At 39.9% G+C, this 23,182-nt stretch overlaps 1 protein-coding gene across 2 annotated transcripts in view; it reads right to left on the bottom strand.

Annotated features, from left to right (window-relative positions):
• Nucleotides 1-507: 507 nt before the first annotated feature.
• The window catches only part of timm50 (translocase of inner mitochondrial membrane 50 homolog (S. cerevisiae)), a 109,016-nt gene continuing 86,341 nt past the window's right edge, over nt 508-23,182 (bottom strand). For both annotated transcript variants that reach the window (XM_034168219.1, XM_034168220.1), the window contains 5 exons: nt 16,884-16,988; nt 16,305-16,403; nt 1,766-1,922; nt 1,539-1,645; nt 508-1,267 (listed from right to left, as the gene is read on the bottom strand). In XM_034168219.1, coding sequence (XP_034024110.1) covers nt 1,169-1,267; nt 1,539-1,645; nt 1,766-1,922; nt 16,305-16,403; nt 16,884-16,988 — 567 coding nt within the window. In that variant the 3' untranslated portion in view covers nt 508-1,168. The remainder of the gene's footprint in view (nt 1,268-1,538; nt 1,646-1,765; nt 1,923-16,304; nt 16,404-16,883; nt 16,989-23,182) is intronic.

Below are 23,182 nucleotides of genomic sequence, written 5' to 3'. Positions count from 1 at the left end.
TTCCAAACTGAGTGCTGTTGTATAACCAGCAGGAGGCAACTGATGTGTACAGTAAATTTTGTCACTACAACCTATAACACTGACACTATTGAAAATTTAAACAATAAAAAAAAAAAAATTCTCCAAAGTTTTTCCACAATGACATTTTTCCAAACTGAGTTACTCTTCAGGCTGTGGTGACCCCTGCCATAAAAAAAAAAAAAATCATTTTTGTGGAGATCGGGTTTGCGATCAAGATTTCCTGCAGTAATTGGGCCGTAAAGTTTTGGGGTTAACATGCTGTGTACAGTCCTGTATGAAGGGCAGCACTGATACAGAGCCCTAACACTGACTACTCACACTTCAACAATGTCTGAGTGCGCCCACATTGGCTTTGGACCTTTAACCCTTAAATATCCTCACATTTTTCAACAGAATGTAGTAGATATCAATAGTATGCTCTACCAAACGGCCGAGTTGACCATTAAAGGGTTAACATATTCTTTGGAGTGTTGGTTGCCCCACCAGCTGTATCATAAGATCATTTATTGTTGCATTCCCCAATGGCCTCACAAAACAAAGTGCCCATCTTAATCATTCTACAGAACACCACTTAATTCATTTTATCCCCATTTATTTTTAGCAAAGGTATTTCAGCGTCATCTCATCACAGTCTTTTATATATATTTAGATAGTAACAGGAAAAATTCATATTTAAAAAAAAGGAAGAAAAAAAAAATCAAAAAAAAGGATGGAGCTGTTCCCATTTCAGATCCTGGGAGTGAACAAGCAGCACTGGTCTCAGATCGGCCACCAACCAGTCAGGAGGTTGTATCCTGTTTGCCTTTTTCAAATCAATCAGCTGCTTTATAAGCAACAGGTGACATCAAACGGACACAGGGATGGGTCTAAAAATGCCCCCTCTCTCCAAACAAAGAAGCACCTCTTACTGAGACAGAGGCCAGCCAATGTCTTTGCTGTTTTTCAACACCAGAGACCTGCCCACCAAGACAGTTCTGTTTGTGACAGAGGGTAGTGCTGTATGAAGGTCTGCTCCTCGCTCTGCCTTGTTTACACCCTCCTTCACCTGGTTGCCAGATCCTCCCATCTACTGGCCAAAGAGGGCAGAGAGCTGGACAATGACTGGGGAAGTTAAAAAACAAAACAAAACAAAAAGGGCAGGGGCGGCTTACTCCTGCTTGGAGCGCCAAAACCGTGAGACTATGGAGTTAAGAGAGAATGTCTGTGTCCTCTGCTGGGAGAGCTCAGCCACACGCTGCTTCTCTTCCTGGGTAGAGGGAGAGAGACAGAATAAGATTAAATTAGATTAGATTGAACTTCTTTAATCCTTTGGGAAGACTCCCTCTGGGAAATTGAGGATCCAGCAGCACACAGTGTAAGAGGCACACAGAGTATCAAAAGTGAAAGTAAAAGGACTATTTGAAAGTATAAATATAAATACCAGACATACTGATCGCTCCTGGTTTACTGGCTGCTAATCAAAAGACAGTGTCTGTTTTGCAGGTTGGTGTGTAATGAAGTGGGATTTGTCAGTCTACCTGAGCTAACTGAGCCTGACGACGTTTGAAGGCTTCTATCGGGTCATCCTCTGTAGAGTAGTTCTCTAACACCGAGCGCACATCCTCCACGCCAGTCAGAGCGATGGCTAACGGGGAGCAACGGGGAGCACAACAGAGGTGGTGAAAGATGTAACAGCTTCATTATCCATTGTAAGTAAATGGGAGGAAGAAGAATCAAAGCCTGAAAAGCCCTTTCACCATCTTACTTTTGAGGAAGTTGGCAAGGTCGTAGAGCGTTCGATCCTCAGAGTTTCCGTCCCACTTCTTCAGAGCCAATCCATTGAAGGGCTGCAGGCTGAACGCTTCCCGTTTACAGTCCACCACAATCACTTTACTGCCGTCACGATTCAAGCAAGAAACGTCCTAAACAAATATCAGAAAACAGGTTGAAATGTTGTTAAAACAAGCCGGCAACCACCATGAAACTGCAAATGATTCAGAAATGTAAAGAAATAGGAAATGTTTTTGGCAGCATATCTGGAGCCAGTTTTTCTTCCCCTGCCACATTTCTCCATGTAATGTGGAGTTGCATCCGGAAGGGAATCCGGCGTAAAACTTGTGCCAATTAAACATGCAAATCCACCTCAGATTTGCTGTGGCAACCCCGAGTGCAAAACAAGGGAGCAGCTGAAGGGACTTACTGTTTTACACAAACTATTTCAATTCCTTGATTGTTCTATTTACCTTTCTTTCTTTTTTTTATCCTGTCTTCATCTTGTATAGTGAGCATTTTTTTTTAATCTTTGTTGTATCTTCCCATGATTTTATTAATTTGTACAGTGCATCCAGAAAGTATTCACAGTGTCTCACTTTTTCCACATTTTATGTTAGTCTTATTACAAAAGAGTAAATTCATTTTTCCATCAAAATTCTACACACAATAATTCTGATAATGTGGAAAAAGTTTTTGTTGAAAAGTTTGCAAAGTTTTTGGGTCATTGTCCATCTTCACTCCAGTCTGACATCAAGAGTGCTCTGGAGCAGGTTTTCATCAGGGATGTCTCTGTGCATTGCTGCATTCATCTTTCCCTCAATCCCGATTAGTCTCTCAGTTCCCAGTATGATGCTGCCACCACCATGCTGCACTGTAGGGATGGTGCCTGGTTTCCTCCGAACATGACGCCTGACATTCACACCAAGGAGTTCAATCTGTTTCATCAGACCAGAGAATTTTGTTTCTCCTGCTCTTTCAGTTGGCCTGCCATGTGCTTTTTAATAAGGAGTGGCTTCCGTCTGGCCACTCTACCATACAGGCCTGACTGGTGGATTGCTGCAGAGATGGTGGTCCTTCTGGAAGGTTCTCCTCTCTCCACAGAGGAATGCTGGAGCACTGACAGAGTGACCACTGGGTTCTTGGTCACCTCCTTGACTAAGGCCCCTCTCCCCCAATTGCTCAGTTTAGAGAGGCACCCAGCTCTAGGATGATGAAGGCCACTGTGCTCATTTGGACCTTCAAAGCAGCAAAAATGTTTCTGTACCCTTCCCCAGATTTGTGCTTCAAGGCAATCCTGTCTCAGAGGTCTACAGACAATTCCTTTGACTTGGTGCTTGGTTTGTGCTCTGACGTGCACTGTCAACTGTGGAACCTTATATGTAAACAGGTGTGTGCCTTTCCATATCATGTCCAATCAACTGAATTTACCCCAGGTGGACTCAAATTAAGTTGCAGAAACATCTCAAGGATGAACAGTGGAAACAGGACGCAGCTGAGCTCAATTCTGAGCTTTGTGGCAAAGGCTGTGAATACTTATGTAGCCTTGATTTCTTAGTTTTTTTTTTGTTTTTTTTTACAACCCCAATTCCAACGAAGTTGGGACATTGTGTAAAATGTAAATAAAAACAGAATACGATTTGCAATTTGTCTTCAACCTATATTCAACTGAATACACCATAAAGACAAGATATTTAATGTTCAAGCTGATAGACTTTTTTGTTTTTGTGCAATTATTTGCTCATTTTGAAATGGATGCCTGCAACACATTTCAAAAAAATTTGGGACGGGGCAACAAAGGACCGTAAAAGTTAATGAATGCTCAAAGAAGACCTAATTGTAAACAGGTGAGTGTCATGATTGCGTATAAAAAGGAGCATCCCCAAAAGGCTCAGCTGTTCACAAGCAAAGATGGGGTGAAGTTCACCACTTTGTGAACATCTGCGTGAAAAAAATAGTCCAACAGTTTAAGAACAATGTTTCTCAGCATTCAATTGCAAGGAATTTAGGGATTCCATCTACAGTCCATAATATAATCAGATCCCTTCGATCCCTCAGGCGGCACTGCATTAAAAACTGACATCTTCGTGTAAAGGATCTTACTGCGTGGGCTCAGAAACACTTCAGAAAACCATTGTCAGTCAACACAGTTTGTCACTACATCTACAAGTGCAAGTTAAAACTCTACCATGCAAAGCGAAAGCCATACATCAATAACATCCAGAAACGCCACCACCTTCTCTGGGCCCGAGCTCATTTGAAATGGACAGACGCAAAGTGAAAATGTGCTGTGGTCTGATGAGTCAACATTTCAAACTGTTTTTGGAAATCATGGACTTTGTGTCCTCCAGACAAAAGAGGAAAAAGACCATCGAGATTGTTACCAGTGCAAAGTTCAAAAGCCAGCATCTGTGATGGTATGGGGGTGTGTTAGTGCCCATGGCATGGGCAACTTACACATCTGTGATGGCACCATCAATGCTGAAATGCTAAAGGACGTCCCTGCTTATTTCAGCAAGCATGTGTTATAACAGTGTGGCTTCATAGTAAAAGAGTGCAGGTACTCGAATGGCCTGCCTGCAGTCCAGACCTGTCGCCCACTGAAAATGTGTGGCGCATTATGAAGCGCAAAATACGACAACGGAGTGTTGAACAACTGAAGTCGTACATCAAGAAAGAATGGGAAAGAATTCCACCTACAAAGCTTCAACAATTAGTGTCCTCAGTTCCCAAATGTTGTTAGAAGGAAAGGTGAGGTAACACAGTGGTAAACATACCACTGTCCCAGCTTTTTTGAAACGTGTTGCAGGTATCCATTTCAAAATGAGCAAATATTTGCACAAAAACAATAAAGTTTATCAGTTTTAACATTAAATTTCTTGCCCTTGTGGTGTATTCAACTGAATATAGGTTGAAGAGGATTTGCAAATCATTGTGTTCTGTTTTTATTTACATTTTACACAACGTCCCAACTTCATTGGAATTGGGTTTTTTGTTTTTAATCTGCAAAAATTTTAAAAACCTTTATTCACATTGTCATTATGGGGTATTGTGTGTACAAATTTGAGGAAAAAAAATCAATTTCATACATTTTGGAACAAGGCTGTAACATAAGAAGTGGAAAAAGTGTAACTGAAAACTTTCAGATGCAATTTATATATTTATTACCTTAATAAACTCTAATATTCACAGAGATCTAACACACAATGCACACTTTCCCTAGTGACTTGATCCGTTCTCTGTGGGTGTGCATGCCTATCTTTAACAGACACAGAAAGACAGATGGAAGGAGATGCTACTCATTGTCCTCATCGCGTCAGCTCATCCCGTGCCCAGCCCCCTAATAAGTGCTACTGTGAAAGGCACGTAAGTTTGTGAAAACCCCAGTGGACACATTCATCCATCCTCACAGAACGTATGGGTGGGGTGGAGGGGTGGAGCATACACCAGTGGCAGAACGCTTGAAGATGTGCTGAAATCCAGCTGATACTCTGCTCAAAGTTTTTATACTACTGTGGAATTGAACAAGTCTAAACCATTGGTAGAGACAACTGCTGAGTATTTTGCAGCACTCTAGAATTTTGATCATATAGTATGTGAATGGCTTTTCCATCACCAGTGGGTCCACAAGACATATAGCACCTGATTTACCAAGGCCCCAGATACAGAGTGTTAAATTACACAGGCAAACCAAGCCTTTAAGCATTTGGGTACTAGACAATTTTGTGAGTGATTTATGAAGAGTAAAGGTGTAACTGATAGTAGGTGGTAACATGATGTAGACAGCAGTATGTAAATGAGGATTTTGCTTATTGATGACGGTTAAAAAAAAAAAAAAAAAAAAAAATTATAATGAAATTAAACCAGTGACTTGCAGCTATACATCTTTGTTATGCACAAACTCTGCCACATAACCAAGCATGTTCATGCTGTGATAATTAAACTGTGCACAGTTCTCTGTACATTCCACCAGCACAACGCATTACAATTATTCACCGGCTTGCTAAAAGACCATGAATGGAGTACGTCCCACACAGACTTCAATATGTGCATCTGTGTGTGTTCCATGTGTTATACATGGAGACATTTACTCCTAAAGAAACAAGCATGAAGCAAAGTTAAATATGACCAAAGATTATAATAAAAGATCACCCCCCCCTTTTAAAATTCTGTGCAGCCTCCATGTTTGTACACCATTCTGCAATAGCAATCTATCAAGCATGATAAAATAATGCCAAGGTTTCAAACTAACAAACTACAGATGCCATCAGCACCTACTAAATTTCCTTTGACCTTGATAAATCATGTTGCGACAAACCTCAAACTGCATATTCATAAAGGTAAATGTGCTAAATAGACAATATGAGCTATTGAAAGACACCATCTCCGTTGTGCACCGATAGCTCAATTATAACTCAGCATGCAGGTGTAGTTGCACACAAACCTTCAGTAAATCTTGCATATAATTTGAAAAGTCCAAACAGTTTTATTGCAAGAACTAAGTCCGATGCAGGACTTGAAGCCCATCAGGCTGGTGACAATTTCCAGGTACTGTAACATGAAGAGAATGAGAGTCTATGACTCCATGCGGATGGTACATTAGCCCATTACAGGTTACTTTCACAGCCAAAACTGGTTACACATTTACAGCTGCGTGGACTGGAGCAATGCTTATAATGAGTCTTGTCCAAGGACAGAAAATCAGCTTGAGCAACAATTGAACCCTGATCTCTTAGGTGGCACTGCACACTGCCCGCAGCTTCTGACTGACTGCGCCAGGTCATTGTTGCAAGATGGGCTTGTGGGAAGGCTGCCACACTACTTTCAAGGGTTCCTGCATGTAAAAAAGAAGACATCCAACATGGCACAAAGCCACATGCATACATCACTGAGAGGGTAAGTAATCATGATTTAGTTGAAATTTTTGCCATTGGTATGACTTAAAATAATGTCAAATTATTACATCGGCAAGTCATGCATTGTTTTACAGTGCAGTTATTTGTTTCTGCGGGACTACTTTATGTGTAGTGATTGCTTCTTGGTCATGAGGCCAGAGCGTGGATGCGCACAGGCTATTAAAAATCTTAATACTGGTTCAGCACAACCGAGAGAGGTCACTGCAGCCTGAGCAATGGCGAGCGGTAGAGGATGGTTGGCACTGAGCAAAGAAGAAATAAAAGTCTTGTAATTTCATAAAAACTAACCAACTATCAGATTGAAAATCTAATTTTCACATTTTATTATACACAAGCAGATTTTGTTGTTAATGTCCAGTAGGGGAATGAATGAAAAATTCACAACAGTAGGTGTCATATGTTGTGGACAAAATAAAAACTCAGAGACTTACAGTAGTGTTCAGAATAATAGTGCTACGAGGTCTGTGAGAAAAGTATCGGACCTTTTTATTTTTTTCACAAACTATATGGATTTGATTCATATGTTTTTACGCCAGCCAAGCTTGAACCTTCGTGCACATGCGTGAGTTTTTCCACGCCTGTCGGTTGCGTCATTCACCTGTGGGCAGGCTTTGAGTGAGCACTGGTCCACCCCTCTCATCGTTGTTTCATTGCGAGGAAATGGCGGAATGATTTGGGCTTTTTTTCCATCATAATTTTTTCAGAAACTGTTAGAGACAGGTAGCTGGAAACCATTCGAAAAATTTATCTGGCTTTCAGTGAAAATTTTACAGGCTTCACAGAGAATAAGGAGTGTTACTACAGCTTTAAGGACGGCCCACAATGGCGCTCGGCGCGCCGCGCTCCGAGCCGCCAACAAGAGGCAGAAACCACCACATCATTTCTAAATGGATCGCTGTGTGGAGCCGGGACCGTCGTGTGCAATTTCTCTGGTTATCACAAGAGCTGGACATCAGCCATTTTCCAGCTGATTTCACTTTTAACAAGAGATTTTGTCATGGAAAGCCGCGCGGAGGCTTCGCGCATCACGACGGATTCGCTGATGGAGCGAGACAAAGGAACACCTCCGTTTCGGAGTGCCAGGGGACAAGTTGGGACATGCCTATCTCGGCTTTCAGTGCTTACCAGTCGAGTGAGTATAAGAGAAATTGTGGAGAGCTGGGCATGTCCCATGTTGAAATGTTGACTCATCAGACCACAGCACATTTTTTCACTTTGCGTCTGTCCATGGGCATGTATGGGACGCTGAATTTAAATTCAGATTTATTTAGCCCTAAATCGTGTACAGTAGTGTTCAGAATAATAGTAGTGCTATGTGACTAAAAAGATTAATCCAGGTTTTGAGTATATTTCTTATTGTTACATGGGAAACAAGGTACCAGTAGATTCAGTAGATTCTCACAAATCCAACAAGACCAAGCATTCATGATATACAATACATATGCGATACAATATCTGACAGTGAAGAAAGCACTGTCACAGGGCCTTGATGCTCAACCTGGCTTTAAGGTACCTCAAGGACCATTTTTCCAAACCTTGCCATTGAGCGTTCCAAGCCTTGAAGGTCTGCCCTCAGCCATGTAAATATTAAAATAGTTATGTGTAATACATCTAAAAATATAATCTCATAGGAATTTATGTGTGGACATTTTTGCTCACGTTTCCAATAAAATTCCAGTACCCAAACAATCTGTACAATGGACAATATCATTTTTACTGGAAACAATTGCTGTTGCGTCCTTGACATTGAGCATTTGGGCCTAGACTACAACACTAGAAGAAATGGTAGTTAAATACCATTTGTGAATTGTGCTTTTTGTTGTTGTTTGTTTCCTCATCAAATCTGTCATTTCAACTGTCAATAATGATTTCCATTCAGAAGGGAATGTCTCTGACTCAGTTTGTCTTTGTCAGGAGAGAATCTGAAAGGAAATTGTTTTATTTTGCGGCAGGTGCTGAGAAACTTTTTTTTTGCTTCAATTCAACCTGTTGATTTCCACATTATTTGTACTTGTGTTAAACAACACCCCCACATACAGTACACACACAGTTAAGAACAGATAAACAGAAGACCGCAAAGACAATGCACTTGATGATCTTCTGGCTTTTCTCGCAGTTTTCACTTCATTCTCCAGTTGTTACATTTGAGATTTGCTTTCTGAAATCTAGTAACGACTAACACCCAAGAACTTTCAATGTTACCATATCCTGACACATTTAGATTTTACACATTTGGGAGACACTTTTATCCAAAGTACTTTACAGTAATGGCCACACACTGATATCACGAGCTTCTACACAAGGTCCTGGGTGATGTTCAGTGTCTTTCTCAAGCACATTTTGACAAAAAAAAGTGTCAAAGTATACAGAACACTAGGTCAACAACAATTGTGTTTTCCCCAAAGATATAATATGCATACAAATATAGCTCAGGTTGAATAGCCAACAGCACTGTCAGGAATGTGATAACCTAATTTTGACTCCTGAACGTAAACTGTGAATAAAGAGCAGGTTGCGAATCAGAATCAAAACAGCAGCATTTGATGGAAGTGTGTTAATCCAACTGTTGCTTATTGTGACAACAGCCAACAATAAAACATCTGATCAATTTCAAGCATATAGCCAATGCTGAGATGTAGCACAGCAAACAAAAGCTGGACACTGGTTATTTTCGTTGAGTTAAGAGATGATGGATCCTTACTGAAGAATAAGCAATGATTGGGGTTGTATACATGAATCACCCTGTTTTTTTTTATTCATCTGTCCAAGAGTCTTGTAACTGCAACTATTTCAAATCTGGTTGGTGGATTTCAATGAATGTGGTAGCACACCATCAGGTCCAATGCTTTGAGATAATTGCATTTTTTTGTTTAAAATCATATTAGTCAGACCTGTTGGTCTCTTCAATACCAAGGATGACCAGTTTGGGAATTCAGGTATTTCACTGCAAAAGACCTCCCAACACAGATATACATAATACATGCAAAGTCCAAAACTGCATGACTGCGCAGAGAAATTTAGCAGATATTTAGGTCTGGAACAGCTCACTTTCAACCTCTGGGACACGTCCAACAGAAGTCCATCTCTGGACATTTGGTTGCTTGTTGAGACTCCCAACAAGTTGGTGTATGCTCTGCATGACACACCCACATCGGCTGAGGTGAGACCGGCCAGGGCAAGCATCAGCTCCTTTGAATTTAAGGCCACAGGCGCAGAAAAAGGTCACTTCTTATAAAACTGTTTTTTTTTTTTTTGGACATTACTTCAGTGTCTCTGGGATATTTTTGGAACTAAAATGTAATATCTGACACTTTGAGGTCCGTATTAACTTGGTGAAAGTGATATGATCGTTTTAGGGTCCACAAATGGTTGGCAACTTTCTGTGTGGTGTTTAGATGTTCTGCACAGTCTGAACTTCTTGTCAGTGCACCCGATCCATCATACAGTCTAAAAACATGACACTTAAGTTAACAGACTCTAAACAGCACACAGAAATGTGAATGAATGGTTTTATGTGTTATCTGAGTGATATATTGACAAGCTGTTCAAGATGTACTCAACCCCTCACCCAGTGTGCACTGGGCTGAGCTCCAACACTTTGTGGTCCTCATCAGAATAAGATGGTACATATACTCAACAAAAATATAAACGCAGCACTTTTGGTTTTGCTCCCATTTTGTATGAGATTAACTCAACGATCTAAAACTTTTTCCACATACACAATATCACCATTTCCCTCAAATATTGTTCACAAACCAGTCTAAATCTGTGATAGTGAGCACTTCTTTGCTGAGATAATCCATCCCACCTCACAGGTGTGCCATATCAAGATGCTGATTAGACACCATGATTAGTGCACAGGTGTGCCTTAGACTGTCCACAATAAAAGGCCACTCTGAAAGGTGCAGTTTTGTTTTATTGGGGGGGATACCAGTCAGTATCTGGTGTGACCACCATTTGCCTCATGCAGTGCAACACATCTCCTTCGCATCATCCGTGAAGAGAACACCTCTCCAACGTGCCAAACGGCAGCGAATGTGAGCATTTGCCCACTCAAATCGGTTACGACGACGAACTGGAGTCAGGTCGAGACCCCGATGAGGACGACGAGCATGCAGATGAGCTTCCCTGAGACAGTTTCTGACAGTTTGTGCAGAAATTCTTTGGTTATGCAAACCGATTGTTTCAGCAGCTGTCCGAGTGGCTGGTCTCAGACGATCTTGAAGGTGAACATGCTGAATGTGGAGGTCCTGGGCTGGTGTGGTTACACGTGGTCTGCGGGTGTGAGGCTGGTTGGATGTACTGCCAGATTCTCTGAAACGCCTTTGGAGACGGCTTATGGTAGAGAAATGAACATTCAATACACGAGCAACAGTTCTGGTTGACATTCCTGCTGTCAGCATGCCAATTGCACGCTCCCTCAAATCTTGCGACATCTGTGGCATTGTGCTGTGTGATAAAACTGCACCTTTCAGAGTGGCCTTTTATTGTGGGCAGTCTAAGGCACACCTCTGCACTAATCATGGTGTCTAATCAGCATCTTGATATGGCACACCTGTGAGGTGGGATGGATTATCTCAGCAAAGGAGAAGTGCTCACTATCACAGATTTAGACTGGTTTGTGAACAATATGTGAGGGAAATGGTGATATTGTGTATGTGGAAAAAGTTTTAGATCTTTGAGTTCATCTCATACAAAATGGGAGCAAAACCAAAAGTGTTGCGTTTATATTTTTGTTGAGTGTATAATGGATGAGATCTTCACAAACCTTCGCTTGGCATATGTAGCAACAACTCTTTCTGAGCATATGGAGCATTGACACTTCTCCCTCAGCATATGTTGCATTCAGGTCTGTCTTGCCATTATGCAGATGAGACAATAAATGTGCATTCTTCCTGAGAAGTAGGTTAACCAGATTCTTAAAACTTCCAGACTGTTCTTGAATAAAACAGCAGACTGTTGGCAGCAAGAAGGAAAAGGAGGGGGAAGAAAAATGTGGGGAAGTAGGAGGGTAAATGGGAGGGAGGAGAGGGGAAAAGAAGCAACAAGACAGAAGGAAATAAAGTGCAGATTAGGGTGCAAGTGGGCATGAGACCACAGAATAAGGGTAGAAGGGGGGACACAGACTAGTTCACTGAGGCAAGTGACAGAATGAACCAAGGAAGGATGGAAGGAGGCGGCAAGGAGGACATTATTGAGGTGACAATGAGAAATCAATGGAAACAGCAGAAGGCAGTTATGGAGGGCAGACATGGAGGCTAACAGACTGTAATGGCTGGGTCTGTGAGTGCGCGAGTGAGTGAGTGATATTTGGTATTGTTATCAATATATTTTTGGAATGTGTCCCACAATCACACTTTGTCATCTCACGACATTAATGGTATTGCTAATGATGTGCTTAGATTTGTACCACTCATAGACAGCAGATAAGCAGAATGAACATGAGCACGGCAGAACGTACAGGTCATGATGACACTGATACTGTTGTATCAAAACATCAATTTAATGCATAAGTACCACAGAATAACAGCGTAAATGTTAAGGTGTTTGCCACTGCCTGCTCTGGACAGTGACAGCTGCACAATATATTGGTCACATTTGTTGTTGGTCCATGCTAAGCCCCGGGATGACTGGGAGATTTCTGCATGACATGAGTAGTTAGTTTCCACATTTAATTAGTTCATGCACTGTTCTAAATTTGGGGGAACAAAGCCCCCAAATTTTGGGGGGGCTCATTTATCTTGAGCAATATATCTGCTCAAGATAAATTGAGATTGATGGATAGTTTATGTGGATAATAAAAAGGAAAATACATTAACTTGAGCACAAAATAGAGTTTGTTTCATCAGAGAGCTATGTCTATGCAGAGGAATTAAGGCAGTCATACAGTAGTGTTCAGAATAATAGTAGTGCTATGTGACTAAAAAGATTAATCCAGGTTTTGACTATATTTCTTATTGTTACATGGGAAACAAGGTACCAGAAGATTCAGTAGATTCTCACAAATCCAAGAAGACAAAGCATTCATGATATGCACACTCTTAAGGCTATGAAATTGGGCTATTAGTAAAAAAAAGTAGAAAAGGGGGTGTTCACAATAATAGCAGTGTGGCATTCAGTCAGTGAGTTCGTCAATTTTGTGGAACAAACAGGTGTGAATCATGGTGTCCCCTATTTAAGGATGAAGCCAGCACCTGTTGAACATGCTTTTCTCTTTGAAAGCCTGAGAAAAATGGGATGTTCAAGGCATTGTTCAGAAGAACAGCGTAGTTTGATTAAAAAGTTGACTGGAGAGGGGAAAACTTATACGCAGGTGCAAAACATTACAGGCTGTTCATCTACAATGATCCCCAATGCTTTAAAATGGACAACAAAACAGACGTGTGGAAGAAAACGGAAAACAACCATCAAAATGGACAGAAGAATAACCAGAATGGCAAAGGCTCACCCATTGATCAGCTCCAGGATGATCAAAGACAGTCTGGAGTTTCCTGTTAAGTGCTGTGACAGTTAGAAGACGCCTGTGTGAAGCTAATTTATTTGCAAGAATCCCCCACAAAGTCCCTCTGTTAAATAAAAGACGTGCATAAGAGGTTACAATTTGCCAAAGAACACATCAACTGGCCTAAAGAGAAATGGAGGAATATTTTGTGGACTGATGAGAGTAAAATTGTTCTTTTTGGGTCCAAGGGCCGCAGACAGTTTGTGAGACGACCCCCAAACTCTGAATTCAAGCCACAGTTTACAGTGAAGACAGTGAAGCATGGTGGTGCAAGCATCATGATATGGGCATGTTTCTCCTACTATGGTGTTGGGCCTATATATCACATACCAGGTATCATGGATCAGTTTGGATATGTCAAGATACTTGAAGAGGTCATGTTGCCTTATGCTGAAGAGGACATGCCCTTGAAATGGGGTGTTTCAACAAGACAATGACCCCAATCACACTAGCAAACCAGCAAAATCTTGGTTCCAAACCAACAAAATTAATGCCTCGCAGATGTGAAGAAATCATGAAAAACAACTTATACAACTAAATACTAGTTTAGTGATTCACAGGACTGCTAAAAAAAGCAGTTTGAACATAATAGTTTTGAGTTTGTAGCGTCAACAGCAGATGCTACTATTATTGTGAACACTTTTTTTTTGTTGTTTTTTACTAATAGCCCAACTTCATAGCCTTAAGAGTGTGCATATCATGAATGCTTGGTCTTGTTGGATTTGTGAGAATCTACTGGTACCTTGTTTCCCATGTAACAATAAGAAATATACTCAAAACCTGGATTAATCTTTTTAGTCACATAGCACTACTATTATTCTGAACACTACTGTATGTGCTGCCCAAATTACTGATCATTTTCCTCATGTTTTTTAATGCAACGTATTTGGGAGTTTCCATCAGTCTGCCCCAGGTCTACACTAGTGGCTGACCACCCACCACCATTGTGTGATTGTGTAAGTGAATGAATAATAATGCAACTTGTAAGCGCTTTGGGTATCTTAAGCCCTGGCCCCACCGAATAATAAAGCCATGAATAATGAGCCACATGGATATAGATTTGTCAGAAATTTCAGTGATTATTCGAATAATGAGCTACGTATATATACACAAACAAGCTCGCATCCCAGCGCAGCTCATCTGATCGATTATAATGAGATGTTAAATCTATCATAAACATACTTTTACAGCTGCTCATAAGAAGGAATAAACATGCAACCGTTTTACCATGATATTACAATATAAACATTACAAATAACTACCTTTTAGATGGTTCCAAATACGTTCACCACCTGATGAAGTGCAGGAAAGAGAGAGGAAAAAAGCTCCAGCTAAAACAGTCCTCTGTGATTCTAGAAGCTGTTTTCAACAGGTGTTTCTGAGAGAAAAAACATGCCTCTAACATCCTTGTTTGTCCTCGTAGTACCCCGTACACAAACTGCCCCACGCTGTTTTTGCTAAATTTTGAACTTCTTGAAATTAGCGCCATGCTCAGAGATGAGCCTCGTTAGCCAAATATTCTGCCTCTAAGAGCCATTATTCTCCCATGTTTACTGAATAACTCAACTCGTACCAAAAAAAAACATGCTACGTGGCCAATTATTCATTGTTCATTATTTGGAGGGACCAGGGCTTTAGCAATAAGGCACTCTATAAATCCAAGTCATCATCATTATTATTATTGTTTTTTGAAACGCACATTCATGCACGTCATCTTTTTGCACAGACTAGTCTGCATTTATTACTTCGAAGGCGAGTCTGTGCTGAAATTGCGGGCAAAAATGGTTTGTTATAATGACAGTCAATAAGTCAAGAAATATTCTCGTACTAGTTTCACTTTGATTTCTTGCTTGATACTGACAATCATGGAGGCAGAACATTTCAGCTGATCCTCATATCTATGAGTATATTTGTGGCTGTAAATTACTTATAATTTTTATTTATTCATTCATTATTCATACAGGTAGTCTCATTGAGACACATAATAAAATACCTTGGGCAGGTGATGGTCTCGTGGTTAAGCGTTAGGCTTGAGACCAGAGGATCCTCGGTTCAAATCTCAGCCTGACTGGAAAATCACTAAGGACCCTTGGGCAAGGTCCTTAATCCCCCAGTTGCTCCCAGTATCTAGTGGGTGCCTTGCATGGCAGCAGCCTCACATCAGGGTGAATGTGAGGCATTGATGTTAAAGTGCTTTGAGCGTCTGATGGAGATGGAACAACGCTATATAAATGCAGTCCATTTACCTGATTGAACAAACTGGTCAGCAATTGAAATTTCATCAACAAATGTATTAAATGTATTAAACAACAACAAAAACCATAAAGACAACAAAAAACCTCTCTCTTCTTAAAGAAATTACACCAGAATAATTTCATTCATATCTTCTTATGGTGTGCTGCCACAGTATGGAGTTTCATTGAAATTCATAAAGCAGTTGAGGAGGAGTTGCTTTATAAAGCCAAAGTCGTATGATATTAAACAAAATTTCAATGATCTCCCCTTTAAGAAATACTCATGCATCTATGCTATCCCCTTATATCCATATTTTTAATGTGTGCAATTGTTTATTGCCTCTGAAAATGTAGGAACTATTCATAAAAATGGTTGCAAATCCTAAGTAGTGAATGTGTTTTTTGTTAAACACCCTGAATTAAAGCTAAAATTCTGCACTACAAGCTACTGTAAGTAAGTCCCTTCGGCTTCTCCCTTGTTTGCACTCGGGGTCGCCACAGCAAATCCAAGGTGGATCTGCATGTTGATTTGGCACAGGTTTTACGCCGGATGCCCTTCCTGACGCAACTCCACATTACATGGAGAAATGTGGCAGGGGTGGGATTTGAACCCAGAACCTTCCGAACTGAAACCAAACGCATTAACCACTTGGCCACCACCCCTGCTACACTACAAGCTACTGTATGGAGGTGAAATTACAAAGACCACGTCACTGTCCAAACACTTATAAACTTGCACACCATATTTTGGACTTGTATAAATGTGTAAGATGAAGAACTGAGACAAAGACAGTTGTAGCAAAAAGGTCAGCACGCACGCACGCACGCGCGCACACACACACACACACACACACACACACACACACATACAGTAAGTCATACCTTAACATGATGTCCATCCACGTAGCGCGTTGCATCTCTAAAGAGACGATACATGACAAAACCCTGAGGATCGATGTTATCAATCAGGGGAAATGCAGTCTGAGCCCACAAACAGATGGAGAGAGAAAATGTGTCAATATTCAGGATTTTTAATCATAGATCAACTACTTTTATCACTTTTTGTCATATATCTATTTGCCAAAATTAATTTTTACTTGCCCTCTACACTATAAATAGTATTTTATTTATTAATAGTTATCAAATAACAAAGGCTTAAGTTAAACTGCTCAAAAATGTCAAATATTGGCATGGCAATCCTTATGGAAGACAAATGGATAGCTTTCATGAATCCTATTAAAATGTTGTGTCTGTCAAAGCACAGAATAAAAATTTAGCTATTTCTGTTTTTAAATCACAGCCCTACAATAGTACAGTCGGCAACTGTATTAATTTTGTAATCATAGATCATTTTCTATTGACAAAATACACAACTTTTAATATGCTTTATAAATTACATACATCACAATTATATGTATATATTGTATAAAACCTGTGCATCTGAGTGTGGCTGTTGCTCACCATGCCAGTCTCTGAGGTGAAGATAACAATCTCATAGTATGGTGCTAGTTGCTGGAAGAGGTAGTCAATGCCAGCACGTTTCTTAAATCGCCATCCACTTGACAACTGGACACACATTCAAATGGAAATCAGTCATTACATCCACCGTAATCCTACTATCTATTAAGGCTTATGCATAATTTAGCAGGGTCAAAAATTATTTGCTTTTGATATAACAGATTGAAGGGATGTGCCAAATTAAATGTACAACTTTCCAACAATTTTGGCACCTATAAAAAGTCTTGTGCTGACTGGCCAGCTATTAAGGGTGGCCATCACCAACAATGGATTTGTGACAACACACACTGGCACTTGTATGTAGCAATGAGTCCATCTAATATGTTGCTGGCTAGATTTTATGTTTTTGAATTATTTTTTTTCTGTGCAACTCTGCAACAAAAGCAATGACTGATAAAGACAAACAACAACAACAACAACAACAAACTGTTATATTCGTCTAGTTTTTTTTTTTTCCCACAATGCAGCTGCATTTACTTCTATTAATAAAACTGCAGTGCAGGTGGTAACTGCACTTCGAGTTAACCTCCCAATTTCACCTACTGGGGTCAAGCCCACCTGTGATGCACCTTGTCCAAGGTGCATCACTTGCATTCAGGAATTTCCCAAACTTAATTTATAGAAGACCAAGGTTATAGAATGACTATTTATAGAAGCTGGTCCAATCTGTAAACCCATTTGTAAGCAGCTATCTATACGATCTGTCATTTTAAAAGTTTATTTACATTTACAAAGGTATTAGCTCCACACTGATCCAGTCTGTGCAACTGGACATTTCCAATGACAGTGTTGCTTGTTCAGTAGCAACAAGAAGCAGTTTACTCAGTTTTTATTGTCCTGTGCAATAGCAATAACAATTCTGTTAGCATCTGCTTACTGAGGTGTATTTGCTTTCTCAATAAATAATACAGAGATTCATTTTTATCCTGAAAGAAAGGATGCCCCCAAAAAGATCTAAAAACAGAATAAAGACACATGCAGCACCCTCAGCTGATATGTTTGTAAAACATTTTGGAATGACAAGTATGCCAAGACGTTGCCAATATCACAGAGGTGAAGTACACATCCTTGTACTCTGTAATACAGGTGCTGGTCATATAATTAGAATATCATGAAAAAGTTGAGTTATTTCAGTATTACTATTCAAAAAGTGAAAGCTGTATATTATATGCATTTGTATATTATATGCAGCAAGGTCATTCCATGTCAATTCAACGAGGGCCTCACGCACTTTGTCTCAGATTTTCTTCACACCCCAGAATGCTTGCACATAGATCTGCCAGGGGGGTTCCCTAAGGTTTCCACAGTTACTAGGCTTATATCCACCTGCATGATGAGTGTGATGTTGTGTGATGTGCCTCTTCTGCAAAGCAGAAGTTCTCTTGTTCCATCATATAAGTCTGTGATGGGCTTGACCCCTTGTTTCCTACAAGAAACCATGAAATTGAAAAGTGTTATTCCAAAGCATTACATGACTCTGACAAGACTGAGCAATACCAATAGAAAAACTGCATTCAGTGTTTATTGGTCTGTTTCAAGTAGACCTGCACTGAAATAAATGCAGTCAGATCTTTGGACCAAAAAATGACTTACATTTACAAATAAGATCCTTCTGAATGTAGTAAAGTAAATCTGCAAGCCCAGATCTGTCATTCAACGGAGAAATCTTCATTCACAACTGTCATCACATCCGGGACGCTGCCGAGACATCAGGGAGAAGACCCTATCCCAGCATGCATTGCGCGCGCCAACTGTAATTTGTGGATTTACGTCAGTTTGCATCTGCACCTTTTTATTCTCTTATACGGAAGCATCTACTTTTTTAAAACTTCATATTGTCTTGCGGTACGCTTGGTGAGTACACATTTCTTTTATCGGTGCTTGAAAATTATTTTTGGGGACTTTTTCATACACCCGTTTGATTGAGTGGTGTCGCATTGAAAATCTACTGTCTTTCGCCTCCGGTGTTACCGCTGCGGGGTACGGAGGCGGGACCCGCAAAGAATCCAAGTCATTAAAAAGATACAAACCTCTCTCAGTGGCCATAATGACAATATGAAAAAGATTTTTTCTTTTCTTACAAATTCATAAAAAAACAAACAAACAAAAAAAAACCCCCCAAAGAAATCACATATACATAAGTATTCTCCGGCCTTTGCAATGAAGCTAAAAATTAAGCTCAGCAAGCACTGACATTAAGCTTTTTAGTGTACTTGTCCTATAGGAAAAACTGGTTGTCCGGACAAGCGAGCGCCGCAGGCGTGAGCCGTGTGAAGCGTGCCAAAGACACGATACATACGCCCATGGTGCGTGTCACCTAGGGGTGTCTGGGGGCATGCTACTGTGGAGGTACTGAAGTTACACTTTTTCATAAATTGCTTCTGTCCTGTGTGGGTGGTAAAATTGAATTTACAAAAAATTATTTTTTTACATATTGCATGCATAGCCTCTAGCCTTTTAATCTGTTAACCAAGACATAGCTCATAATGTTTCTCTCCTGCGACTGTTCATAATTGGGGAAAAAATTAAAATAATTGGTAAATGCCAATATGCATCTGCTTCTCTCCTGTGTGTTTTCTGAATTCATCACTGTTCAATGCATGATCATTTGCCAGTATGTATTTTATAAAGCAAATCAAATTCTTTTATTTTAACATTTAAAAATGACTTACTGGTACGCAATTGAAGGAAAATCCTGACAGACATGGCAGTATATTGTGTTGTCCTCTTCCTTGTGCCCCAGCCACGGATAATCCTGTGTCCAGCTACTCACAAACTTCCTCTCTCTTTCTTTCTCTTCATACCTCTTCTTTGAAGGTTCTACACTTGCAGGGGTTGATGCTTTGCGTTTGACTGGCGCTTTCCATGGTATCTGGCCCGGTTTCGGAGGTTTAAGAAAAGACATTCTGTTCAATATATTCTTCAAAAGGCGTGTTAATCGATGCGATGTTCGTTATCTAATGTTTCCCGCCACAGCATCTTGCAAGAAGATGTTACAAACGCACACTCCATACAGTGGTCTTGTGCACACATGATACAGGGTTCTACCCAGAAATTGTTAATATAGTGGTACTGTTGGCATTTATCGCTCGAGGTGGTGCGTGTTGCGAGTCATTTTGACTGGTTTTAGATGCACTGAAAGCAAGAACAAAAGACAAAAAAATTGACACTTATATTGTAATATCAAAGTTCTTTTTTGTATTTTTCTGTCTATGTTAAGAAAATAAATGCCATTTTAAAAATGCCCGTTTAAAAACACATTAATATTTGATGGACATAACATTTGCTCTCTTCTTTGAAAATGACACACTGTACCTGTGCAAAGTTTTTTTTCTGTCATGTTGACAGTTTAGCTTTTTTGTTTTCCCCAACATTTTTGAGTGGAATTTCATATTTACTTAAAAAAAAAACAAAAAAACAATATAACCCTTAATTGTCTTGTTTGAACAAGAGCTAAATCTGGATGTCAGAACACCAAGCATGAAGTCAAAGGAATTGTCTGTAGACCTCTGAGACTATGAAAATGGAAAGTTGATGGGGCATACATTTTTTTGAGAAATTTCTGATTTTAGCTGACCAGTAAACAATGGACATTGTGCTGCAATGTATCATGGGAGTTTGGAGGTTTTAAATGTTGTGGTTCATGTTAGTTTAAGAGAGTCGCTAGTGGTATTGATTTGTGTTTTTGTAGTTTAATTGGTTTAGTCAGTTTAGTTAAGTCTTATGTTGCTCTTTCCATGAGTGAGTTAAGTCTCATGTTGATACCATCAGTGAAAACTGTCGTGATTTTAATTCCTTCAACCACTGTCTATTTTTTGTCAAATTAAAAGCACCTGCTTACAGCAGCTGTGCGTGCATGCATGTAACTTTGATCACAGAGAAACTGTGGACAGCTAACATTTGCCAATTGGTATGCTTATGTATTTTGAGTCAAGGATGAATGCTGCCAAAATGGATTGTTGATAGGACAAATATTTTTGGAGAAGCTATGGATATTAGCTAGCAACATGGAACAATGGACGTTGCCAACTACATTATGAACTCACACGCCATTCCAGCAGGGGGTGGCAAGCCATCCATAATATAATAGCCAAGTGGCCTCTGTATGAGTGTGCATGATTTCGATCATGCAAAAAATGGGGAGAGGTGACATTTGCCCTTTGGTATGCTTGTGTATTTTGGGTCAACATTTAGAAAGAGGTGTCATTTGATTTAAACGGCGTTTCGCTTTGAAGATATTAATTCCGACTGGACTCCATCATTCTAACTGGACTTGGCAGAGAGTCGTGCAGCGTTTGGAGCCATATGAACAGAACGGAGGACGATTCTCGTTTCTTTCTCCCAACAAGACAGGAGTCCCAGTTAGTAACTTTAATCTGCACAAAAGTGACACATGATTGACATATTCAGGGATGAAAGTGGTGAAAAACAAAAAAAGCTGAAACCCAAAATTACCCCCCCAAACACCACCCGCACGAAAATGTTTGAATTCTAGAAGCTCTGAAATGCAATCTGGGACTATTCCAGACAATAGACTGCGGTGAGTACAGCATCCATTTTGGTGATAAAAAAACCCAACTTTACTTATTCAAATTCATTCCAGTAGTATTCTGCTCTTACTAGGATGCAGCTGTTTTCTAGCTTGGCAGATAGTTCTGGAGGAAATCACTGAAGAAATTAACAAATTGAAAATATGGTTTGACCCAAACAAATTGTCATTAAACTTAAATAAAACAGGGATGAAGTGGAGGTGTAAGAGTCACTAGGTGTTCACAGGAAACAGTTATTTATTTCTATATCTATTTACTTATTTTCACTGTTAGATGGTTTTAGCTTTTCTATTGTATTTTGTTTCATCAGGTTCTTTTTGTCTCTTTCTCTAAAATTGTATTGTAGGATTATTAGTTATTATGAGTTATTATTACTATTATTGTTGTTGTTGCTATTATTAATATATGAATAAAAAATAAAAATAAATAAAAATTACAATTTGACTCTTTTACAGATGCGAACAGCTTAATGCTAACTTTAACACTGAAAACGCCACAGACATGCTAACGCGTTAGCATCGGTCTCATTTTTAAGTTATAAAATACATCTATCAACTGTTAAGAAGACCATAACAAGTCGGTTTAACATAAAAAAGGTAAACATTACTCAGAGACATACAGTGAGGAAAATAAGTACTTAAACACCCTGCGATTTTGCAAGTTCTCCCACTTAGAAATCATGGAGGGGTCTGAAATTTTCATCTTAGATGTATGTCCACTGTGAGAGACATAATCTAAAAAAGAAATCCGGAAATCATAATGTATGTTTTTTTTTATAATTTATTTGTATGTTACTGCTGCAAATAAGTATTTGAACACCTGTGAAAATCAATCAACTCAATCAATCAACTCTTTTTTTATATAGCGCCAAATCACAACAAACAGTCGCCCCAAGGCGCTTTACATTGTAAGGCAAGGCCACACAACAATTATGAAAAACCCCAACGGTCAAAACGACCCCCTGTGAGCAAGCACTTGGCTACAGTGGGAAGGAAAACTCCATTTTAACAGGAAGAAACCTCCAGCAGAACCAGGCTCAGGGAGGGGCAGTCTTCTGCTGAGACTGGTTGGGGCTGAGGGAAAGAACCAGGAAAAAGACATGCTGTGGAGGGGGGCAGAGATCGATCACCAATGATTAAATGCGGAGTGATGCATACAGAGCAAAAAGAGAAAGAAACAGTGCATCATGGGAACCCCCCCACAGTCTACGTCTAAAGCAGCATAACCAAGGGATAGTCCAGGGTCACCTGATCCAGCCCTAACTATAAGCCTTAGCAAAAAGGAAAGTTTTAAGCCTAATCTTAAAAGTAGAGAGGGCATCTGTCTCCCTGATCTGAATTGGGAGCTGGTTCCACAGGAGAGGAGCCTGAAAGCTAAAGGCTCTGCCTCCCATTCTACTCTTACAAACCCTAGGAACTACAAGTAAGCCTGCAGTCTGAGAGCGAAGCGCTCTATTAGGGTGATATGGTACTACGAGGTCCCTAATATAAGATGGGACCTGATTATTCAAAACCTTATAAGTAAGAAGAAGAATTTTAAATTCTATTCTAGAATTAACAGGAAGCCAATGAAGAGAGGCCAACACGGGTGAGATATGCTCTCTCCTGCTAGTCCCCGTCAGTACTCTAGCTGCAGCATTTTGAATTAACTGAAGGCTTTTTAGGGAATTTTTAGGACAACCTGATAATAAAG

Source organism: Thalassophryne amazonica, chromosome 4 (genome assembly GCF_902500255.1).
Source record: "Thalassophryne amazonica chromosome 4, fThaAma1.1, whole genome shotgun sequence".
Taxonomy (NCBI): domain Eukaryota; kingdom Metazoa; phylum Chordata; class Actinopteri; order Batrachoidiformes; family Batrachoididae; genus Thalassophryne; species Thalassophryne amazonica.
The sequence above is the reverse complement of the archived record's forward strand: the minus strand, read 5'-3'. Positions and strand labels throughout refer to the sequence as shown.